General features: G+C 39.3%; 1 protein-coding gene across 3 annotated transcripts in view; it reads right to left on the bottom strand.

Moving 5' to 3' along the window:
* Positions 1 to 21,174, bottom strand: part of ELOVL6 (ELOVL fatty acid elongase 6) — a 135,559-nt gene that overhangs the window by 31,290 nt on the left and 83,095 nt on the right. For all 3 annotated transcript variants that reach the window (XM_079774448.1, XM_079774447.1, XM_079774449.1), the window contains exon 3: positions 15,573 to 15,704. In XM_079774448.1, coding sequence (XP_079630574.1) covers positions 15,573 to 15,704 — 132 coding nt within the window. The remainder of the gene's footprint in view (positions 1 to 15,572; positions 15,705 to 21,174) is intronic.

Genomic DNA, 21,174 nt, shown 5'->3' with positions numbered 1-21,174 from the left:
AGAGCAAGTGAAAACATGAGAACTTACTTGGGTATATTACCTGAGTGCGTTATTTTAATGTAGGGACTCTACAATTTAACTTAGCCAGCATTTCGGCAATGGATTTCTTTTTCCTCTAAAAAATAGGGTCTTTTTTTATTTGGAATATTAGTTTTCCCCCTCCTTCTAACAAATATTACTCTGATAATCATTTCAAATTATAACCATATATTAATTTAGGATAAAATACTTAAACAGGCAAAATTAATAGTGCAATAGAAGGTCAGTCTACCTTCATGAAGAAATATGGAGATAGTGGTGTGTGGACACATGCATTTAGCTGAATATCACTATATCCAAGATTGCTACAAACCTGGTATCCATTTCCACTGGCAATCTCAGGAATGGACCAATGTCACATTTCTCAGTTTCCTAATAATTAAAATCCACTTCTAATAGATCTCATGCCATTTTTTTTTTTTTTTTTTGGAGACACCGGCAAAGGATCGGGAAATTAGCTGCTGATATATCTATGGATTTTATGAGGTTCTTGCCAATGAGAACTTTGTGCTAGATAGGCCAACTTTACTCCTTGTCAGATGTTCATTGTTCTGGCCCTGGCCTGTGTGGCTCAGTTGGCTGAGCGTAGTCCCATGCACCAAGAAGTTGCCTGTTCCATTCCAGGTCAGGGCACATGCCTGGGTTGGGGCTCAATCCCCAGTAAGGGGTGTGCAGGAGGCAGCCGATCGATGGTTCCCTCTCATCCATGTTTCTCTCTCTCTCTAAAATGAATAAAAACATATTAAGAAAAAAAACACCTAAAAAAATAAAAATGTTCATTGTTTTAAAAGGGTCTTTATTGCAACAAGACCACAAATCAATCTGTTAGAAATGTAGTGCTCCTACCCAGAGAGAACTCAACGGGACATGGGCACAGCCATCCAAATGATGACGATGATGACGACGATGATAATCATGAGGAGGAGAAGGGCAGTAAAGTAACTTTAATGACTTCAAACTTGAACCTAGTTCTACACTGTGAATTTAAGGGTAAGTCCTAAGGAGCACAGAAAAGTTGTTCCTGTATAGCCTACAGGTGGCAATCAGCAGATCAGAGAACACTCAAGTGTGATTCCTTCACTTGTAACTGTGATGAAAGATGGGTTTGATTTTAGCAAAAATGAACCAGCTGGCAAAGACCAGTTTGAGAAGTTATGATGAAATTACGGTGCCCAGCATTCTGTTGAAGATAAAAAAGTTGTACTGTTTTACTATGTTATTGGTGTTTTTTTTTTTTTTAATCAATATACTTTTATTGATTTCAGAGAGGAAGGAAGAGGGACAGAGAGAAACATCCATGATGAGAGAGAATCATGGTGGATCGGCTGCCTCCTGCAAGTCCCCCACTGGGGATCAAGCCCACAACCCGGGCATGTGCCCTTGACCAGAATCTAACCTGGGACCTTTCAGTTCGCAGGCCGACACTCTACCCACTGAGCAAAACCGGCTAGCGTTTTTCTTTTTCTTTTTACTATGTTCTTTTTAAAGGCAGAAATTAAAATTTTCTTTTCGGCTCTTCTCTCCTGAGCTCTGTGGCCTTGCTCCACACCTCTTTCGTTTTTTATTTATTTTTTGCACCAAACTAGTATAAACTCCAACTTAGAGCTCAACTCTTTTGGAGAACCCAAATCCCTGCCTTCTGCATAAGAGAACTCTGAATAGCTAGCGATTCATACATTTCTTCAAATCATAGGCAATTCTACTGAACTGCACTGAAGATTTGTGCTGCAGCTCTGGGTTAACACAAACACCTAGAATCAATGAACAATCTCTCCCAGCTTCTTTTATCCCCCGGCACATCCACTTCTGAGTCGATGATGCTTATCCATTTCTCAGAACAAAAACATATAAAATCCTCCTCTCTGTCCATCACTGTAGCATTTGTAATGAAATAAAAGGAATAAAAGAAAATGACAGCTTTATCATGTGGTTAGGAAAATGCACTGTGTGAGCAGGGGGGTATTATGCCTCAAATCAATCACTTTAATTATATAGTTGATTCTAACTCCTGGGGCTCTGAACGCTGTAAGAAATGTCCTGGGTGACAATGAGTACAGTGAGGACCACTTCCAGCAAATATGACAATCTAAGTGATGATAAGAAGGGATCAAACAGTCCTCAGCGACTTCCACTTATACATTTTTAAAAACAGATAGTAGGCAATGAGCTCCGAGGAGAGCTACCTACCAATTAAATTCATCTACTGGCAGCACGAATGAAAAGCATTGCTGTTTACAAGGAAGAAAACTGGGCTCCCTATTTCGTGTGCAAATTCAAGTGGGATCTAGGCCACCTGTCAATCCCACAGCATCATCCAAAATGGATGAGCTGTTACTAGTTGGCATTCTTGGTTGAAACAGAGAGAATAGAAATGGACAGCTCTCATGAAAGAACAGCCAATACTTTCAAGAATGAGGTCAGAGGAGGCCTGCGATCGCTGTTTCATGTGGGACAGACATCATACTTAGGAGGAGGATTTCATTTCTCTAACCGCAGAGGGTTACCCTAGGACGAGCGACCAGTGCTTCTTGACTGAGCCCTGATCTCCTGTCTTTTCTACAGTCTCCCACTCACGTCCCTGCCTGGGGACACGTGGATGAAGAAAAGGACATTTCATCTCTCAATGTGTCACTTATTCTCTGCTCACTCTCCGGCCTCTCCAGTATAAGCTTCTAGTACTTTTCCATGTTGTTCACTTTTATGTTTTCTTCATAACTTTTATGTTTTCTGCAACTCTAGTTACCTAAACTTAATAATGGATGTCAGTATCATTGGATGCATTCCAGATTATGCAATTAGGCAATTTCACAAAAAGTTATGCCTGAAGATTTTTAAGGATTCAAAATCTCGTAGTTATATTTTTTTAACCCTGCTAAACATAAACGATCATTTAAGGATTTGTGAGGTAACACAAGGAGCTTATAAGAACAGCAATCCTTAACTCAGTCTTATTCAAAATAATCCTTTAACAAATACTAAACTACTCTATGACCTCTTCAAGAATGCTTATGTTATTTCTCTCAAAAGATTTAGCAAAACTGTAGTATTCCAGAGATGTAAATAGGAATTCATTTTGGTGAAATTATTTAAAATGTCTTACAGGTCAGCTGTTTCAAGTTGTTGTAGCACCAGGAATATAAATATATTACCGAAGTCATACTTTTGTCCAAGCTCAAATATATTAGATTACAGAGAATTAAAATTATATGAAAAATTCTCAAGCTTAATATTAAATTATTGAAAGGGGATGCACCAAAATATTAACAATACATATCTGTGGTGGTAAGATTGTTTTGTGTGTGTGTTTTTCTCAGAATTCTCCCTTTAAAAACTAGAAAAAATACTGAATAAAAAATACTACTAAATATAGCCTGGCTGGCGTGGCTCAGTGGTTGAGTGTTGACCTATGAACCAGGAGGTCACGGTTCGATTCCCGGTCAGGGCCCATGCCTGGGTTGTAGGCTTGATCCCCGGTGTGGGGAATGCAGGAGGCAGCCAATCAATGATTCTCTCTCATCATAGATGTTTCTAGCTCTCTTTCCCTCTCTGAAATCAATAAAAATATATATATTAAAAAATTACTACTAAATATAGCATTTCCCATTGCAAATAAGCAAAGGCTATCACGTGGTCTTCAGTTCTGGGAGCTGGAGAGGACATTCCTTGTTGTACTTACAGTAACCTGGGGCTCTCTTCATTAATCGCCTTGGTGGTGGTCTGGGCTCTTTATATAGTACTTATTACATTTGTAACAAACTGCCACAAAATGTAAATACTTGCCCTACTTGGACTAGATCATTACACTATGAGTGGATTGTTTTTTCTTAATTTGGAAGGAAATAGATCAATCCGGCAGTCTGGAGCAGCAGAGTGGCCTGCTGGTGGGTGCCCGCCGAAGGGAAGGGAGGGTAGCTTGCCAGAGTCCAAAGAGCCACCTTCACAGCAGCGTGAGGTCTGTTTTCCTGGCTTCTCCCCAGGAAACCCCTTTTACAGCAGCTTGGAATTCTCCCTTGCAATGGACATTTTCATTTGAAAAAACAAACAAACAAAAACCCAAGTTAAATCTCATGCACTTAATCCAATTATTATAATTTTTGAAATACTTGAAAACCCAGTAATTCCATGCATTCAAGAGAAAAATGAGAACATTTTTCCTATTCCCCCATTGGAAGGAAAGACTTTCCAAAAATGGAAAGGAGACTTACTAACAACTGTCTATAAGCCTCCTCTATTCGTTTCCCCACCTTTTTTAAATACTCACCAGAGGATATGTTATTGATTTGAGAGAGAGAGAGATCCATGGGAGAGAAACATCAATGGATTGCCTCCTGTGTTCACCTCGACCAGGGACTGAACCCGCAACCTAGCTAGGTACGTGCCCTGACCCGGAATCAAACCCGCAACCTTCTTGGTGTGTGGGACGATGCTCCAACCAACTGAGCCACCCAGCTGGGGCTCTTCATTTTCCTTTTTAATTTTTAAAAGATAACTATTTATTAATTACCTACCTGGACACTAAAGACAGGGCAGAAATTCTGACAGAAATCCCTGCCCTCATGGAGCTCAGATCAAGTAGGAGGAGATAGGATGAACAAGAGTACTAATTCACAGAGTGGTAAGTGCCAAGGAGAAAAAGAAATCAGGCCTGGGCAATATGGAGTGTGGGTGGGAGTTATTGTGATTTAGACAGGGGCGTGGGGAAGGCCACACCGAGAAGGTGGGATTTTAGTAAAGACCTTAAGGAGGTGAGGGACAAGCTCTTAGAATATCTGGGCAAGGAATGTTCTGGGCAGAGGGAACATCAGGTATGAGAGCCCTGAGGAAGCAGCCTCCCTGTGTGTTTAAGAGACTGCAGGCACCACTGAGGCCTGAGAGGGGGGAGGGAGGAAGAGGGAGGTCAGAGTAACAGAGGCCAGACTGGGGAGGGCTTTGCAGGCCCAGATTTCTTGAAGCAGGTCTGTTCTTCCATAGGTAAAGCTGAAGAAATCAAATGAAGGCTGGACTGGGGTACGTTTGAGGCAGTTGATACAAAACACAGAAAGGGTGACCAAGTGAAATGAGTGAAAAATGCCAATTACTTGTGACTGGAGAAGTGGCAATGATTTTTATTCATTCATTCAGCAACTTATGCATCACTGTGTTCCTGGAACAGCCTGACACAATTCTGATGCTAAGGAACTCGTATGGTCCATTGGGAAGTACATGGGTAAGCCAGTAAGGATATAGTCTGGTTAAATGATGAGATAGCAACGCGTTCAGGAGAAGCTGGGAGGTGGCCTGAAATGGTCAGAAAGGCCTTTATAGAGAAGGCGCTCTAAGGTAAGTCTAAGCGATGGCTGATTTATAAAACAATGGAGGAAGGATGGAGAACGAGGAAGAGGTATAGTGTGTTCAAAGACTGAAACGAGGATGGGCACAGTATGCTTGTTTTGCTGGCGATGCTCACACACATGTTGGCTGGAACCGTTTGCCTAGGGCGGCGATGAAAGGTCAGTCAAGGACAGATGGAAATGTTTTATGGGCAGATTGAAGTTTTAACCTATAGGCAAAGAAGCTTCCATTAAAGTTCAAACAGGGACATAATGTGGAATGCAGAGTAGCTTGGGTAGACCAAATATTTAGGAGACAGCAATTGGCGGTTGCAATACTTGAGCTGTGATGTGAAGTAGGCCGAGATTGGAGTGTCCAGCATAGAAATGGAGAGGAACAGACAGCTACTCAAGGCATTTAAGAAGAATCATTCTACTTGGTGATGGGTTAAGAGTTATTTGTATATTTTGAATGACTTAAAAATGTTCACTAGGTAAACAATGATAAATTTTGAGAAAAATTAAAGGGTTACCAAAAAAGGGACCTGGTTTGAATATTTTAAATTTGGGTGTTTGGAAATATTATAAACAGAACAGCAAGTTTCAGATGAAAGGTCAACAATAAAAATAAAGATTTGTTCGGGGCAAGTTAGTAAATGATTTGTATATTTGTCCTTTTTCTATTGTATTAAGCCAACCAAGTTTCTCAGTGGGTTATAAATAGACTAATCATATCACTTACCATTCAAGCTGGGACATTTTGAGACTGAAAAGGGAGCTATTGATAATTACACCAAGACCATGGGCATAAAACCAAGACTGTCCAGAGAAAATTCGGATGTATGAATCCCAGTTTATAAGCTCTATTTTACTTTTAAAGGACGGAGAGTTGCCATTTCTTATCTTTATTATTATTATTGGTGTTTCAAAAGGAGTCAAGTGATTCAGTCAGCGTCACTGTATTGTGATTTGAGACTAGAGCCGATTCTGGCAGAGGATCCGGTTTTAGAACTAAAAATCAAATGCAATGCGAATGAAGTGGCCTAGGTCAGACACCTCCTCTCTGTTACCTACTCCTGATGCTCCTGGCATGGCTAATGAAGTGTGGAGGGAAGAACAGAGATCCCTGGGTTGGCACTGGAACCTCAGATGTAAGGTCCCAGCCGAAGTGGCATTTCACTTGAGTTGTGTCTGAAAACAGGGGGATGGAATAAATTTCCAGGGAGCTGGGAGAGTGTATAAAGGGTGGGCATGTATGCTGTAACATAAGTGTTGTTGGGAAGGGGCAGGCAAGGAAAGTTTTCCTTAACATGTAGCCGTGATTTGTTGGGTAATATTTGCTGTGTGTATAGTAGAACAGAATAATTGGTATTCAAACCGAGCAGAATTGTGGAGGGTATTTTGGCAGCTCTTAGGTGGAAAGGGATTCAAATGCAACTCAAAATGCTAAACAAATCCATTGTCTTTCAGACTAGACACTGTCATCTCCATTTATGACAATGGTAGCATGGTGTTCCTCAAGGACGTCAGCCAACTCGATGTACTAAGTAAATAAATGTAGGGCTTGTTTTTCCGACGGCAGTGACTTTTTTGCCTTTATCCTCCACTAGGCTTTTGGACTTCATAGTTGTTGTTGTTGTTTTAATTCAATGTAGATGCTTCATATTTCTCTTAGTGCAAAGAGAAACAAAATGGGTTTTGCTGTCATTCTGTGACCTACCTTTGAAACAACTATGGCATCTGGCTGTTGTGTTATTCCTAGCCTCAGTTGTTTTATGTCTCAATGAGCAAACAATCCAAAAATGTATTTTTTAGTAAAATCTATTTGATTCTGTGAAGAAAACTTTTATACAACCTGTCTTCAGAAAGCAATAATTTTCTATATACATGCCAGGTTCAGTTAAAAAAATGAGACAATAGCTGTAATTTATAAATATGGCATCAGAATCAAAATGATTTCTACGTTTCTTTGATCAAAGGACCCAAAAGCCAGAGAGGATGGAACTGATATAAATAATATCATATTTTATATTTTTAAGGAGAGTAGACATATAAACCAAACAGTCTGATAAAATGGGACAATTAACAAATGTTTAAATGAGCAATATCTGACCTCCATTTGTCTATGTTCCCCAGACTGTATGTCTGCGTGCAAGATAGAAAGAAATTCTAACAATGATCATCTTTAAGAGTTGAACAATAAAGGGATGAAAAAGGGAGTTCCCCAAATTATCCTTCTGGGTTTACATACACACTTAACTCAGGGTCATTGTCAGAAAAGAGAAAACAAACAAAAAAAAGATTGTTAAGTCTAACTAAATCTGCCATTCTCGTGTATGTCTGTGTGTGTGAATAAGGCACAAAGTTTGTGTTTTGGTATTAAATTGTTCTATTTAATGGAAACCAACATTTCACCAGAATCTTATAAAATGACTAGAGGCCCAGTGCACAAAAACTTGTGCACTTGGTGGGGGGGTGTCCCTCAGCCTGGCCTGCACCCTCTCGCAGTCCAGGAGCCCTTGGGGAATGTCCATTTGCCGGCTTAGGCCTGCTCCCTGCGGGAACGGGCCTAAGCTGGCAGTCAGACATCCCTCTTGCAGCCCAGGAGCCCTCAGGGGATGTCTACCTGCCGTTAGTCAGACATCCTTAGCGCTGCCACAGAGGCGGGAGAAGCTCCCGCCACCACTGCTGCGCTGGCCAGCCATGAGCCAGCTTCTGGCTGAGCGGTGTTCCCCCTGTGGAAGTGCACTGGCTACCAGGGGGCAGCTCCTGCATTGAGCATCTGCCTCCTGGTGGTCAGTGCACATCACAGCGACCAGTCATTCCGCCTTTAGGGTCAATTTGCATATTACCCTTTTATTATATAGGATAATTCTTAGCTTTCCTTTTGAAAAATGGATTATTTTAATTATTTGCTTTCAACTTTAAGAAAAAATTGCTCTCCATGCTTTGTATCAAACAGTTAGCTTGGTCTTGTTTGACGTTTTGTAATGACATAAATCTTACAAAAGCAGCAGAAGCCTCCTTTAGACCCTCTGGGATCTCATCACTCTCGCGGCCTCCCGAGAAACCAAGATAATCACTAGCCTAAACTTTCAAACATGGTTTCATGCTTTTACTACATACACGTCAGTAAAGAAAATCGAGCGTTAACTGCCGGGTGACTGAACTCTTCATTCATGGCTTCACACTCCCAGTAAGCTTGCCTTTTCACTTGTCAACATCATGCTCTCGAGAGTTGTTACTTTTGTCACCTTGGCGGTACATTTGGAAAATGCAAAATTTATAACCTGTTATTGATCAAATAGAAGCTTTTCTCCTGTGACATTTATAGTTTATATATCCATTTCCTTTATATCATTATGCCTGGGATCATTATCTATAATGTGGGTTAAGAGGGACCCTCCTGGCAATCATAGAACAAAATACTACACACGAGGTGCTTGAGTATAAACGGATGCAGTTATTCTGAAACTTGTTATTTGCAATGTTTCATCTTTTTACAGGTCAATGATATACTTATTCCTTCAATATGGGTTTTTAAAATGTCATATCTTTCTCATCTGAACAGTTCCACTTGGATTTCTTCTAGAGCTGTTTCCTTAAAAATAATAGGGCAATTGCCAATAAATTCTCCCACTATCAAATATTGAGGTGTGCATGTATAAAATTGTGAGATTTGATTAAAGACCATTCACCTGCTGTTCTGCACTGTAAACATACTTTTCTGAACATTTCCTGTGCTACATTTAAACACTTTGTTCATGGAAATCTCATAAAAGAAAAAAAAAGTGATTTTCTATTCATCTTGAATATATTTTATTCTTAAGCTGATGATGAAATTTAGTGACAAATAAAAATATGGCCAGCAAATAAAAACTGCTTTTGTGGACGGAAAGGGGCCACATGCTAACCTGACAAGCTCAGGGAAGGCCTGCGTGGTGGCCTTGCAAACTCAAGAAACCTAAAGTAACCACAAAGGATGGTCTGAAATAAAACCTTTCATTAAAAAGCAGTTTATGCTAGTAGTGTGTATTGGTAGTCCTGTCCTAGGCCAACATCTTGCCTGACAAATCAACTTTGATCTTTACTGAGCCTATTGTCTTTTTGTATCTAAGATAGCACAACTGTGGAAAGTCAGTGTTAACTTGTAACTCCCCCTTTTGTTCGGGACCCCTCAGGGCACAGCAAATGGCACCAGGGCTGAAACCACAAATTCCTTCATAGTTATTGTTACCGGTTAATTGTCCACTGTGAACTCTCCTGTACCCACCCACCTATGTAAAAGAAGCAGGTGTCTATCATTTCACTTTTTAATCCAACCCCAGAGGTTCTCCCCCTTGGCCGTCTCCCACCTCCCTAATCTATCACCAGTGGATTCCAGGTCACCCACTTACATCCCCTTTGATGGATATTTATAAGACCAAGTGAAAAGCCGCCATTCTTGGAAGCATTGTCTCGAGGCGTTGAGATTCTGCTTCTGGCAATTGTCAACAGTTTGGCTCAGATAAACTCACAAAAATTCTTTACAACAGGGAAAGCTGTCAGTTAACAACGAGACAAGAAATCAAACTACAAAGTACAGAACATCTGGCTTTGTGCAAATAAGGGATAAAACAATTGGAGCCAGAGTGAATCACAGGAAATGTGGGTAAGCAAATTTGACGCAAGTGTGTATTAGCATAAAAAATAAGCAGCACAAAGTCATTATCTTATTCTAATGTGCACTGACCGGAAACCTTGCTTTGACCTGTTCTGGGTCAGAGACCTAGAAGAAGGCTCCTGGAACTCCTTCTGCTGCCAATGAGAAGAAAACCCTGCCAGGCACATACTGAGAAATGCTGTTTGAATCAGAAGCACACACATATGTACCCGATCTAGGAGTTCTTAAACAAACAGAGTAAATTACTTACAAAGCACCTGTACGAACACAGCTGAGATGTCACAGCAATATGAATGAATGACTCAGCAGTGTCTGAGATGACTGGATTATAGGCGCCTCAGAGTGTGTGATGCTATTTGCCATGAGGAACAATCTCATCTAGAGGATTTACTGATTCAAATCACCAGAAATTTTCAGTTTACAGTACACCTTAAAAAAATGTTCAATCATCTAGGGCCGAATGCACATGGAATTATCTAATCAGATAAGCAAGGAAATGCTTGTCCTTAGGTTGGGCGGGGGGTGTGTGTGTGTGTGTGTGTGTGTGTACGCGCGCGCTCACACGCGCGCGCATGCAGGTTGGAAGTAGGGGGCAGTGTATTCATCACAATCATATTTGTAAAGACAGACAACAGAAGCTGGTGATTTGGATCTGAAAGTGGGGACAAGGTGCGCGGGTAATGGGAAGAAACTGCAAACAAGTAAAAAACAAAAAAACAAACAAAACCCAGAGAAATGATTCTCAAATGAATTGAATGAATTTCATGCCTGGTGAAAATTCAGTTGATCATATTCTATCTACTCCATCAAAAATTATGACAGCTTTCAATAAATTAAATTGTATGTGGTATGTCTAAAGACTACTATCATATTCAGTCAACATCTAACAGTGAAAATAAAGAAAAATATTCTACAAGTAATTCTTGCTAAACTATAAAAAAAACACACAAAAAAACCCCACCCCTGAACTAGACTGGTATGGAAATAGGGTTTTAATTTTTGCTTAAGTACTCTGTATATCCAAATGAATTTCTAATTTTAGTTGTCTTAGTTCATGAGTAAACAAAGTGTGTGACAGCTGGAAATTAGCTATAGTGGTGTTTCTGGCTTGACAAGGTGGGGAAAAGAAATTATTCTTAAGCAGCAAAATATACAAAAAAAATTATCTTTTCAGTGATTTTCTAATTCCTCTAACTGAAAGGTTTAGTTCCTGTCCTCTTCTCTTCTTTTTCCAAATCAATGGTATCCCGTAGTGGCAAAGAGAGTAAATGTAGCGGAAGTGATGAGGATGCTGACCAACTCCTACAAGAATGTCTCCTGAGCAAGGAGTTTCAAAACGTCCATAGTCACTATTTTCAGATGAGCTTGAAAATTTGTGAATTATAGTAAGGTAAGAACCATTCAACATTTTCTACAAAAATATAGTTTTGTAATTACAACGCTATCCTATATGACCAAAATAGGAAAGTTTATTCACTAAAAACATCTGTTTTCAGAATGAGCTTATTTTTTATTCTTTATATCAACTTCATTCAAAGGTATTTGGATTCCAAAATAAAAAAAGCAACTATCACTTGAAATTTTATAGAACTGCATATATGAAATTACGTATGTATGTTTTAGAAAATGTAAATGCAGAAAAATGCTAAGAATAATAAATATACACTACCCAGAATTGAGATTTATTAATTGGATTTATCTGGATATTGATCCAGATTCTTATTAACATCATGATTATAGTTGCTTCATTTGTTTTGAATAAGAAGATAACACATAAGAGAAAAAGTTTTAATCCTTTCAATTTCCAAACTGTGAGACCACTAGAAACAAGCTCTACAAGCACTGAATATTTTTGTTTTATTTTCTAGTAAACAGTAGTCACTGAGTAGGAGCATATCTCCTCTGCCTTTCCACAGAGGGAAGAAGTGAATATATTCCAGTATTATTTTAGATACTTTTATAAATACTTGAAGGTATTAATTAACAACATATAGATGTTTGATGTCTAGGAGTAAAACTTACATAAACATTATATTTAAAATATTCTGTGCATTGTCAACCAGAATTCTGTAAGCATGGAGGAACCTCAGTATACTATTCCTAACATGAAACAATGCTCAGTTAACACAACAATAGTATTCCATTATCGCTATTTTCCAAATTCCTGATTAGAATATTATGATCAATTTTTACAGGACCCTAGACTATCCATGCTCAGACTACTCTATATAGTTCTAGTATTTAAAACTTTATACAAAAACATGGCTCTGAAGGAAGTAAAATAGCTAACAGAATTAAGAAAATGGAAGAGGAAACAAGAAAAATTTGCCATTCTAAAAAAGGCATTGTTAATGACTGTTACATATGCATTAAAGGGGAATGTAAATGAGTAATTATTACTGGCATACATTGGGAACTTAGATTTTTGACATGAGAGGAAAAAGAAATAAGAAGTTAATTAAGTAAACACTCTCTAGTCATAAATATGAATTGTGACTCTGGATACATTTAAAAAAAAATTTTCTATAGTGCTGAGATAGTGGTTTCTAAATACTATCTCCCCTCTCACAAAGGAACTAGGCCTCCTTAGAGAAATGGCTAATTCCAGTTCTGGACAAGGAATATACAATATGCCTGGACTGGAACATCTTGTCATCGCCCTCAAAGAATCAAGCTAGGAGCTCTAGTCAGTGCGTGTGAAAAAGATTCAGGAGTCAACCAGAAAAAAATTCCCACTGGCCAAAGATGGGATAATTTAGTAGCCAAAAGAATAACAGTAATGAACTAAAATATAGCAAAATCAAATTCATTTCAAAATCATTGATACATAGACTATAAATCCATGAGTTCATAATAATAGTTAAAAAAGAAACAGTTATTACTTACATGCTAAGTAAGCAAATCATTTTTTTAAATGGCTAAATACTGTGTATCAAAGAATCAAGCATTTATCCTGCCTTTGCTGTAATAACTATACATACTTCAGGATAACTGAAGAGTTGATAAAGGCAAGTTTCTACTTATAGAAAGTCAAATGTTAAACCTGGATATAATCAAACTTCTAGATCTAATTACCAGCTAATAAGAAACACAGAGGACAGAAACATGCAGCCAGCAAAATCCCGTCTGGGGGAAGTCTAAGGATAAATGATCTTCAAAGGATGGAGCGGGGAAGAGGGTGAAGGGATGTGGGAGAGGAAGGTGGAAACCTCTAACTTAAAATAAATCAACCAATGGAAATGTGTGGATCTTATTTTGATCCAGATTCTTAAAAATAAATTTTTGTAAAAAGAAAAATCATTTATGGGACTAACTGGAGAAATTTGAACATGTAAGAATAAAGAATTATTAGTAATTTGGAGAGGTAATGATACTTTCATTAGTTTCTTAAAATGAGTACTTAACTTATAGAAATAATATTACTTAATTCAGATATATTTCAGCATGTATTCTTTCCAAATAATTTGGGGGTAAAGGGGAGGTTGGTAGGGATATAGAGGAAAGAAGATTAACCCAGTGCTAATAATTACTTAAGCAGGGTAAGGGCTATATTATGGGGGTAAGGTGGCCATGTACTCTTTTCTCTGCATATACTAGTATGTGTTAAAGTTTTAGAAAAAAATGATAAAGGTACAAGGGATGTTGAAAACTCTGTAAAATGCTGAAAAGCATCATTAAGATAAAGATAATATTTTCCTCAAATATGAAATTCTTTAGGCGAGGCATATTCTGTGGACCTTAAGTATAAATAAAATTAAAATGCTACTTTGTGTTCAAGAATCATGCCCTAACACAGAGTGAAATGGAACAAGTCTTTAGTGACAGATCTAAACCATGCATACCTCACAAAATGCACCAAAAACCGAGCCTATTCCATAGTAGAAAGCAATGAGTGTTTAGATGCAGTGAACCAACATAGTGGAAATGTATAGATCATTGGAGTTTGTGAAGATCCTCTTCCTGATCAGTTTATTAAGATACAGTGACTAATGAGGCTTTTAATCATACCATCTACTTCTGCTTAGTGGTAGGACCATTAATATGTAATATGAAACATAAAATCATAAAAAAAATAAAAATAAAATCATAAATATTAAAATGAATAGTTTTTTTTTGTTTTATAGTGTATCTACATCAACTCCCCCTACTCCAGAAGCCTAGTTATAAACTTGCTGGTTTTGACAAGCAAAACACCAATAGAACAGGTACCTTTGTCAGTGCTGTAGGTGAATTCTGGCACTTGTTTGGACACCAGCTGTGTGCTAATTATAATTACTAAATATTACACAAATATTACTAAATATTACCTACTTTACCAAATATTACACAATGTTCCTTCAAGCTTCTAGGAATGAGACTGGATATTGGCTGGCAGATGCCCCTGATGAGACCAGACCTGGTCCTAACAGCCTCTATGATGAGTTCCACCAGATACAAAGTAAGAACTGGCTGCATGAATATATATATATACTAGAGACCCGGTGCACGGAATTCGTTCACAGAGTGGGGGAGGGTGATTGGCATTGGGGGGAGAGGGGTGTCCCTCAGCCCAGCCTGCACCCTCTCCAATCTGGGACATCCCTCTCACAATCCAGGTCTACTGGCTCCCAACAACTCACCTGCTGCCTGCCTGATTGCCCCTAACCGCTTCTGCCTGCCAGCCTGATCACCCCCTAACCACTCCCCTGCCAGCCAGATCAATGCCTAGCTGCTCCCCTGCTAGCCTGATTGCCCCTAACTGCCCTCCCCTGCAGGCCTGGTTACCCCTAACTGCCCTCCCCTGCCAGCCTGGTCACCCCTAACTATCCTCCCCTGCAGGCCTGGTTCCCCCTAACTGCCCTCCCTGCAGGCCTGATCCCCCCAAACTGCCCTCCCTGCAGGCCTGGTCCCCCCAACTGCCCTCCCCTGCAGGCCTGGGTCCCCCCCAACTGCCCTCCCCTGCAGGCCTGATCACCCCCAACTGCCCTCCCCTGCAGGCCATCTTGTGGCGGCCATATTGTATGTTGGAGTGATGGTCAATTTGCATATTACCTCTTTATTATATAGGAGGATGCGAGTCAGTTCAGGCAATAAGGTGCAGGATGATTTGGGGGACGCACAAAATAATTCTCTTGTCTAATGATATACGTGTCCAGCATCTGTTCATGTCTGGTGCCATATTTTGATTAAGTATTAATCAGTAACATCATACCCACCACATTCAAACCTTATGCTCACTGTAGGCTTCAACACTTTACTGGTGTGGCCTTCACTTTAGCCCTTCCTCTAAATTTATGCAATGAAAATCGGGAACGGACGCACTATTTCTAGTCCTAAGAGGTAAACTGGATTACTAACATGAGCAGTTTGGACAAGATGGCCTGAGAGTTCTTAAAATAAGAGATTGAGTGCAGTGTGGGAAATTTGGTAGCAATGAAGGCTTTCTCTCTGGACAAGGCTATGTCCTTAATCTATTCAATAACTAAAAATATGAGATGTAAGATAAAATGCTCAATTGTAGCTTCCTTCATCCAAGTCTCATGAAATGGATGGATTTCATTAGGAAAATGAAAAAAACCTACCTGAAGACTGCGAGGGTGAGAGACCAGAGCACTAACGGCTTCCTCAGCTCAAACTTCGCCCGTTTGTTCATTAGGTGCCGACCGCCAAAGATAAAGGCAGCATACAGAGCAGAGAACAAGAAAGATTTCTTCCTATGAAAAAACAAAATACACTCTTATAACATAAAAGTTTAAACAATATATTTTTACCCATTAGAAATTTATATTTAGTCATTATTCATCAACTTTTATACTAGCCCCTCTTTGTAAGTGCTGAAAACATTTTCTTGTAAATGTCCCTTCATTAAAGAGACAATGTTTAGTCCATTTGGCAATGTGGATGAATCCTCCCTTAAAGAACACAGAACCACCTAAAGTACACTTGCCTAAAACGTTGAGCTTGAATCTAATCCAATGTCTGATTCTACTACAAATTTATAGGAAATATAGGGAATAAATCCAATTGTGGGACATTCTGTAGAACACTGAACTTATTTCTTCAACAAATCAGTAATATGGAATCAAAATCTAGGACTGTTCTAAACTAAAAGTGACTTGAGAGACATAACAATCAAAATTCCCAGGAAACAACAGAACCAAAACAATATTAAAGATGGAGAGAAAAAATAAGAATAAGAAAAGAACTGATGGGACATAGGGACTCATTATTCTCTTTTTGGTAATCAGGCTAAGGTGGGACTCTTAATTGGAAATGGCTAAGAAGTATCAAAAAGAGACCTGGCCGGGTATCTCTGTTTGTTGGAATGTCATCACATAACCAAAAGGTTGCAGGTTATGTTTCAATGTTTCTCTCTCTCTCTCTCGCTCTCTCTCATCAATTTAAAAAAAACTATGACATTTCAGATGGCCATCTCCAGGTCCTGCTGGCTATGACTGTGCCAAGGAGAAATGTACAATAGTATTGATGATGCCAAAAAGAACAAATGCTCCTATAGACTAGCCTGTATAATAAAAGGATAATATGCAAATAGACCGAATGGCAGAAGAACAGAATAACCGGTTACTGTGATGTGCGCTGACCACCAGGGGCAGGTGCAGAACATGGCGGGCATTGGCTATGGAGGGATGCTGGAGCAGGTGAGCGGGGGTGTCAGACTAAGGCGGGGCACCAGTCGCTGTCATTGGGGCAAGACTCTGGTGGTTACTGAAAATTCTTTGCTCCCGCGTGCCATGGTCTCACCTGGTGCTTGCACCCACTGCCGGCTCCTGGTGCCAGTCCTGATGGCCCTGATTGCTCGGTGCCATCAGCAGGTGCGAGTGGCTGCCAGCCCCAATAGCCCCTCAGGCTTCTCCACCTCCCCCTGATCCTGAGGGAAGATCAGAATCGGCAGCCTCCTCTCGCACCCGCTGCGAGTGCCAGAGCTGCCGCTTGCACCCACTGCCAGTGCCAGAGCCACAGCTTGTACCTGCTGCCAGTGCCTGGCACTGGTCCCGATCGCTTGGCACCATCAGTGGGTACAAGCAGCAGCTGCCAATCCTGATCACCCTTGAAGTCTTCTCCACCTCTCCCTGCTCCTGAGGGGTGATCAGGGCAGCAGCTGCTGCTCGCACCCACTGATGGCACTGGCCCTGGTTATACCTGCTGCTGGCGCCAGCCCCAATCGCTCCGTGCCTTCAGTGAGTGTGAGCAGGGCTGACACCATCCATCAATGAGTGGGAGCACTGGTGGCGGGAGTGGGGTTGCCGGCAGACAGGAGACTGGGGGCCGCAGCAGGAGGGGCCAGGTGGGGGTGTGGAGAATGAGCCAAGACCCGCCCCACCTACCACAGCCTCACGGCCCACAGTTCCATTCAAGGTGCATGAATGTGTGCACTGGGCCTCTAGTAATTATTTACAGAGGCCTTGTAAATAATTTAACCATCTGAGCATACTTCTGTAAAAAGCAAGATTTCCCTTAAAATGGGCATTCCCCACTCAATTAGATTTAAAAAAAGGGTTGAAAAGTAATTTACAAGACATAACACAAATAGCAAAATGCATTAATCCGAAGAGCATTACTTGTAAAATGCTTCATATTCTTCCCCTTAACTGCTGACACATATTGCTGACTCATGAGGTATCTTACTATTTACACAAGAAACACTCCCAATTCAAATAAAGCGAGTAATCCCAGAAGTCAACCCATAAATAAGGGTGGTGTAAATCACTTCCACTGAGGTTTGCAAACACTTCTCTTGGAAACACAAGACCTGGTACACAGGAGTGCTTATTAAATATTTGTTGAATGATCATGCTCTTGTCATATCAAATTTTCTGATGGGGAAAATAACTGTGTACATGCTTGTTCAGCAAATACTAAGTAAGTAAATGAACACTTGTACTTTTCCAGTTAACACGTTAATAACTAAAGAATAAAACACTTAGAAAAAACATATGATCATTTTCTTCCTCCAGAAAGAGACTATTTCTATAGTTCAAACAGAAGTGAAAAATTGGGACAATTTTAGGGAAACTTAACTATTGAACATTTCAAGAAGCAAGTACTTTAGGCCATAAACATATTTATCACTTTACTTTTTTGAATTTGGCAAGTGTACAGCATTAAATTAGTTTTAGAGTCAGAATCACTATCCTCATTTATGCTCATTATAACAAAGAACTCGCTAAAAAAAAAATAATTCTATCAAGTTAATGTAGGCAATAGTAATATCAAATAGTATATACTCTTTTTAAAATTATAAAGGTAATTGGAAGTGACAATAATCACAGTATTATGATTTAGGGAGTGATTCCTATGGGTAGAAATAGTGCTTAAAAGCATTATCATTTAATCCTTCTAATCATCCATAATGCAAGTAAAGCATTTCATAATTTTATGGCCAAGGAACCCAGGCTAGAGGTTAAGTAGTCCTTAGATCTCCCTTTTCTCCTGTGGTAAACTTTAAGGGGTGGGGGGAAAAGGGTGTACCTTATGTGTTATTTTATAAGCATATAAGAATTCCTTAAGCCCTCCTACTGAATCCCATGGTCATTGTGTAACTGTGTAGTACATTATTTTGTTAAGAAAACACAGCTTTATTGAGATATAATTCATGTATTATACAATTCACCCACTAAAAATGAGTAATTCAATTTTTGGGGGTATATTCAGAGTTAGGCAACCACCACCACAATCAGTTTTAGAATATTTTCTTCATCTCCAAAAGAAACCCTGTGTTCGTCATCAGCAGTTACTCCCCATTTCCTCCCAACACTTGCTCCCCAGCCCCAGCAACCACTAATCTACTTACTATCCTTACGGTTCTAACGTTTCCTATAAATGTAACCATAGCCCTGGCCAGTGTGGCGCATTTGGTTAGAGCGTCACCCATGCACTGAAAGGTCTTGGGCTCAATTCCTGGTCAGGGCACACACCAGGGTTGTGGGTTCGATCCTTGGTCAGACATGTGCGGGGTTGGGGGAAAGTAAGAGGAATCTCCACACCTTCCTGTTTTATATGTCATATCTTCTGGGCACAGATCACTTTACTTCCTGGATAACAAATTATTGTTCGTTCAGTGTAATTCAGGTTTTAGTTATGGTTGGATTGTGTTACTTGCAAATTTGAACCAAGTTAAATGAGTATCTTTATACAAACCTATCTTTCTAGCCATTAAATGAATGTGCCTTGAATAAGCAAGAAAAGAATAAAAATCTTCCCTCTGTATATTTTTCTCTAATTTCTTTTTTTTCTTCAATTTTTTTATTAAGGTATTATATGTGTACATATCTTACCATTGCCCCCCACCCCCCCACCCCAACTAATTTCTTCAGTTCTAGAATGAGAACTAGGTCTAATGTCCTGCTAACTTCCTGGCAAGGACCATTCTCTTTTTCACACATTTTTCTAAAGATTCTTCACAAACCTTCAATTCCACAGCTAGGGTAACCAAGCCAATCATCATAGATACACAGAATTTAAGAATTGCAAGGGAATTTAGTGACAGAGCTCAATTTCCTCATTCTACAGAAAGTGTGTGTGTGTGTGTGTGTGTGTGTGTGTGTGTGTGTGTGTGTGTGACATTGGTTGCTTATAGTTAAACAGCTGCATACTGCATATTGGTCAAAACTACCAAAAATAAACATGCATTAATTGTCTAAGCTATATCTGGGTCACAAGTAGTTAATGTGAATTGATATTTGTTTAAGTGTAAATGCTATAATAAAAATGTTGCTCATTGTCTACTATATAAATCTGTTGTGGTAAAATTAAAATAATGTTTTGGGCTAATTTAGAATTAAGCTTAAGCTTCTTAAATAACAGGGAGTCATTAACTCTTACTATAACCTCTTCAATTGAGTAATCAAAATATGTCATTTATAGTTAAATGTATTATGATTTTTCCATTTTGCTTAAAAGAAGATAAGATTTTCTTTAGCAAACTGGGTTAAGTGAATTAAAACTAACTTTCTGTCCTGGCATCTGGTAAAGGTTCAATTATAGTCAAGATGAGCAATGACTTGCTGCTTGCCCACTCGCTATTTAATGTAGATCAGTGATTTTCAACCTTTTTCATCTTGTGGCACACACAAACTAATTACTAAAATTCTGCAGCACACCAAAAAATATATTTTTTGCCGGCTGACAAAAAATGTATAATTTTGATTGACTTTACAAAAAATAACAATAGCAATTACCTGAGAGAGATTTCAGAGAGATGAAGGGCAAGGGAAAGAAAGATAAAAACATCAATGAAGAGAATCATTGATCAGCTGTCTCCCGCACACCCCTTACTGCTGATCAAACTGGCAATCCGGGCATGTGCCCTGACCAGGAATCGAACCCTGAGCTCCTGGTTCATATGTTGACGCTCAGCCACTAAGCGACACCAGCCGAACTTACCTACATTTTTTGCTCCAAAGTGACTTTTTAAAAAAGCAGGTGCCTATACTTGTATGTAAGGATTTCTGGTACCAAGAATGAACCAATCAAATGCAACCTTATTATGCCATGTGACTAATAAAATACAACTCTATTATACTAAGCTGTATATTTAGGGTTTAAGACAGGACATTCACACTGGATGGCTATTGTGTTGGCTGTTGTCATTTTTTTATTAGACAATCTAAGGAAAAAGAGGTCAGTGCACCTGACTAAATAGTCAGGTATTGCATGTTTTAAAAATTCTTGCAGCACACTGGATGAAAATTGCTGATGTAGATAAATGACTTCCCTAATTTCTCAATGGTAATCCAGTAATACTTCATATTCTGGCCACCCTTTGTGGCTGGGTATAAGGTAACACTACATTGTTTTATTGCCTTATAACTAGCAATTTCTAGATGGCATTGACTCTTCTTGCTTAATAAGTCTAAAATGTACATTATGTAGCACAACCCTTAACTGTAGGTGCTCTTTAAATATTTCTCAGGATGGTGACTCTATAGTTGTAGTGACAAGGTAACCAACCAAATAAAGATCGCCCAAATGAAGTACTGATGTGCTCTGAGCTTGTTGAACTTGAATTTACCCTTCCATTTCTGTCATCAATATGAATAATGGACTTTGGTCCACAATTAGTAAAAAACAAATAATGTTTTTATCCTTTATCCTTCGAGATTTAGAGTTCTCTATCATGCTACCTTGTTCCAAAACATTCCTAAGTGAGTTTTTTTTTCTATT

This window comes from Cnephaeus nilssonii (genome assembly GCF_951640355.1).
Source record: "Cnephaeus nilssonii genome assembly, chromosome: 1".
In the NCBI taxonomy this organism is placed as follows: Eukaryota; Metazoa; Chordata; class Mammalia; order Chiroptera; family Vespertilionidae; genus Cnephaeus; species Cnephaeus nilssonii.
This window is presented reverse-complemented; position numbering and strand designations above follow the sequence as displayed.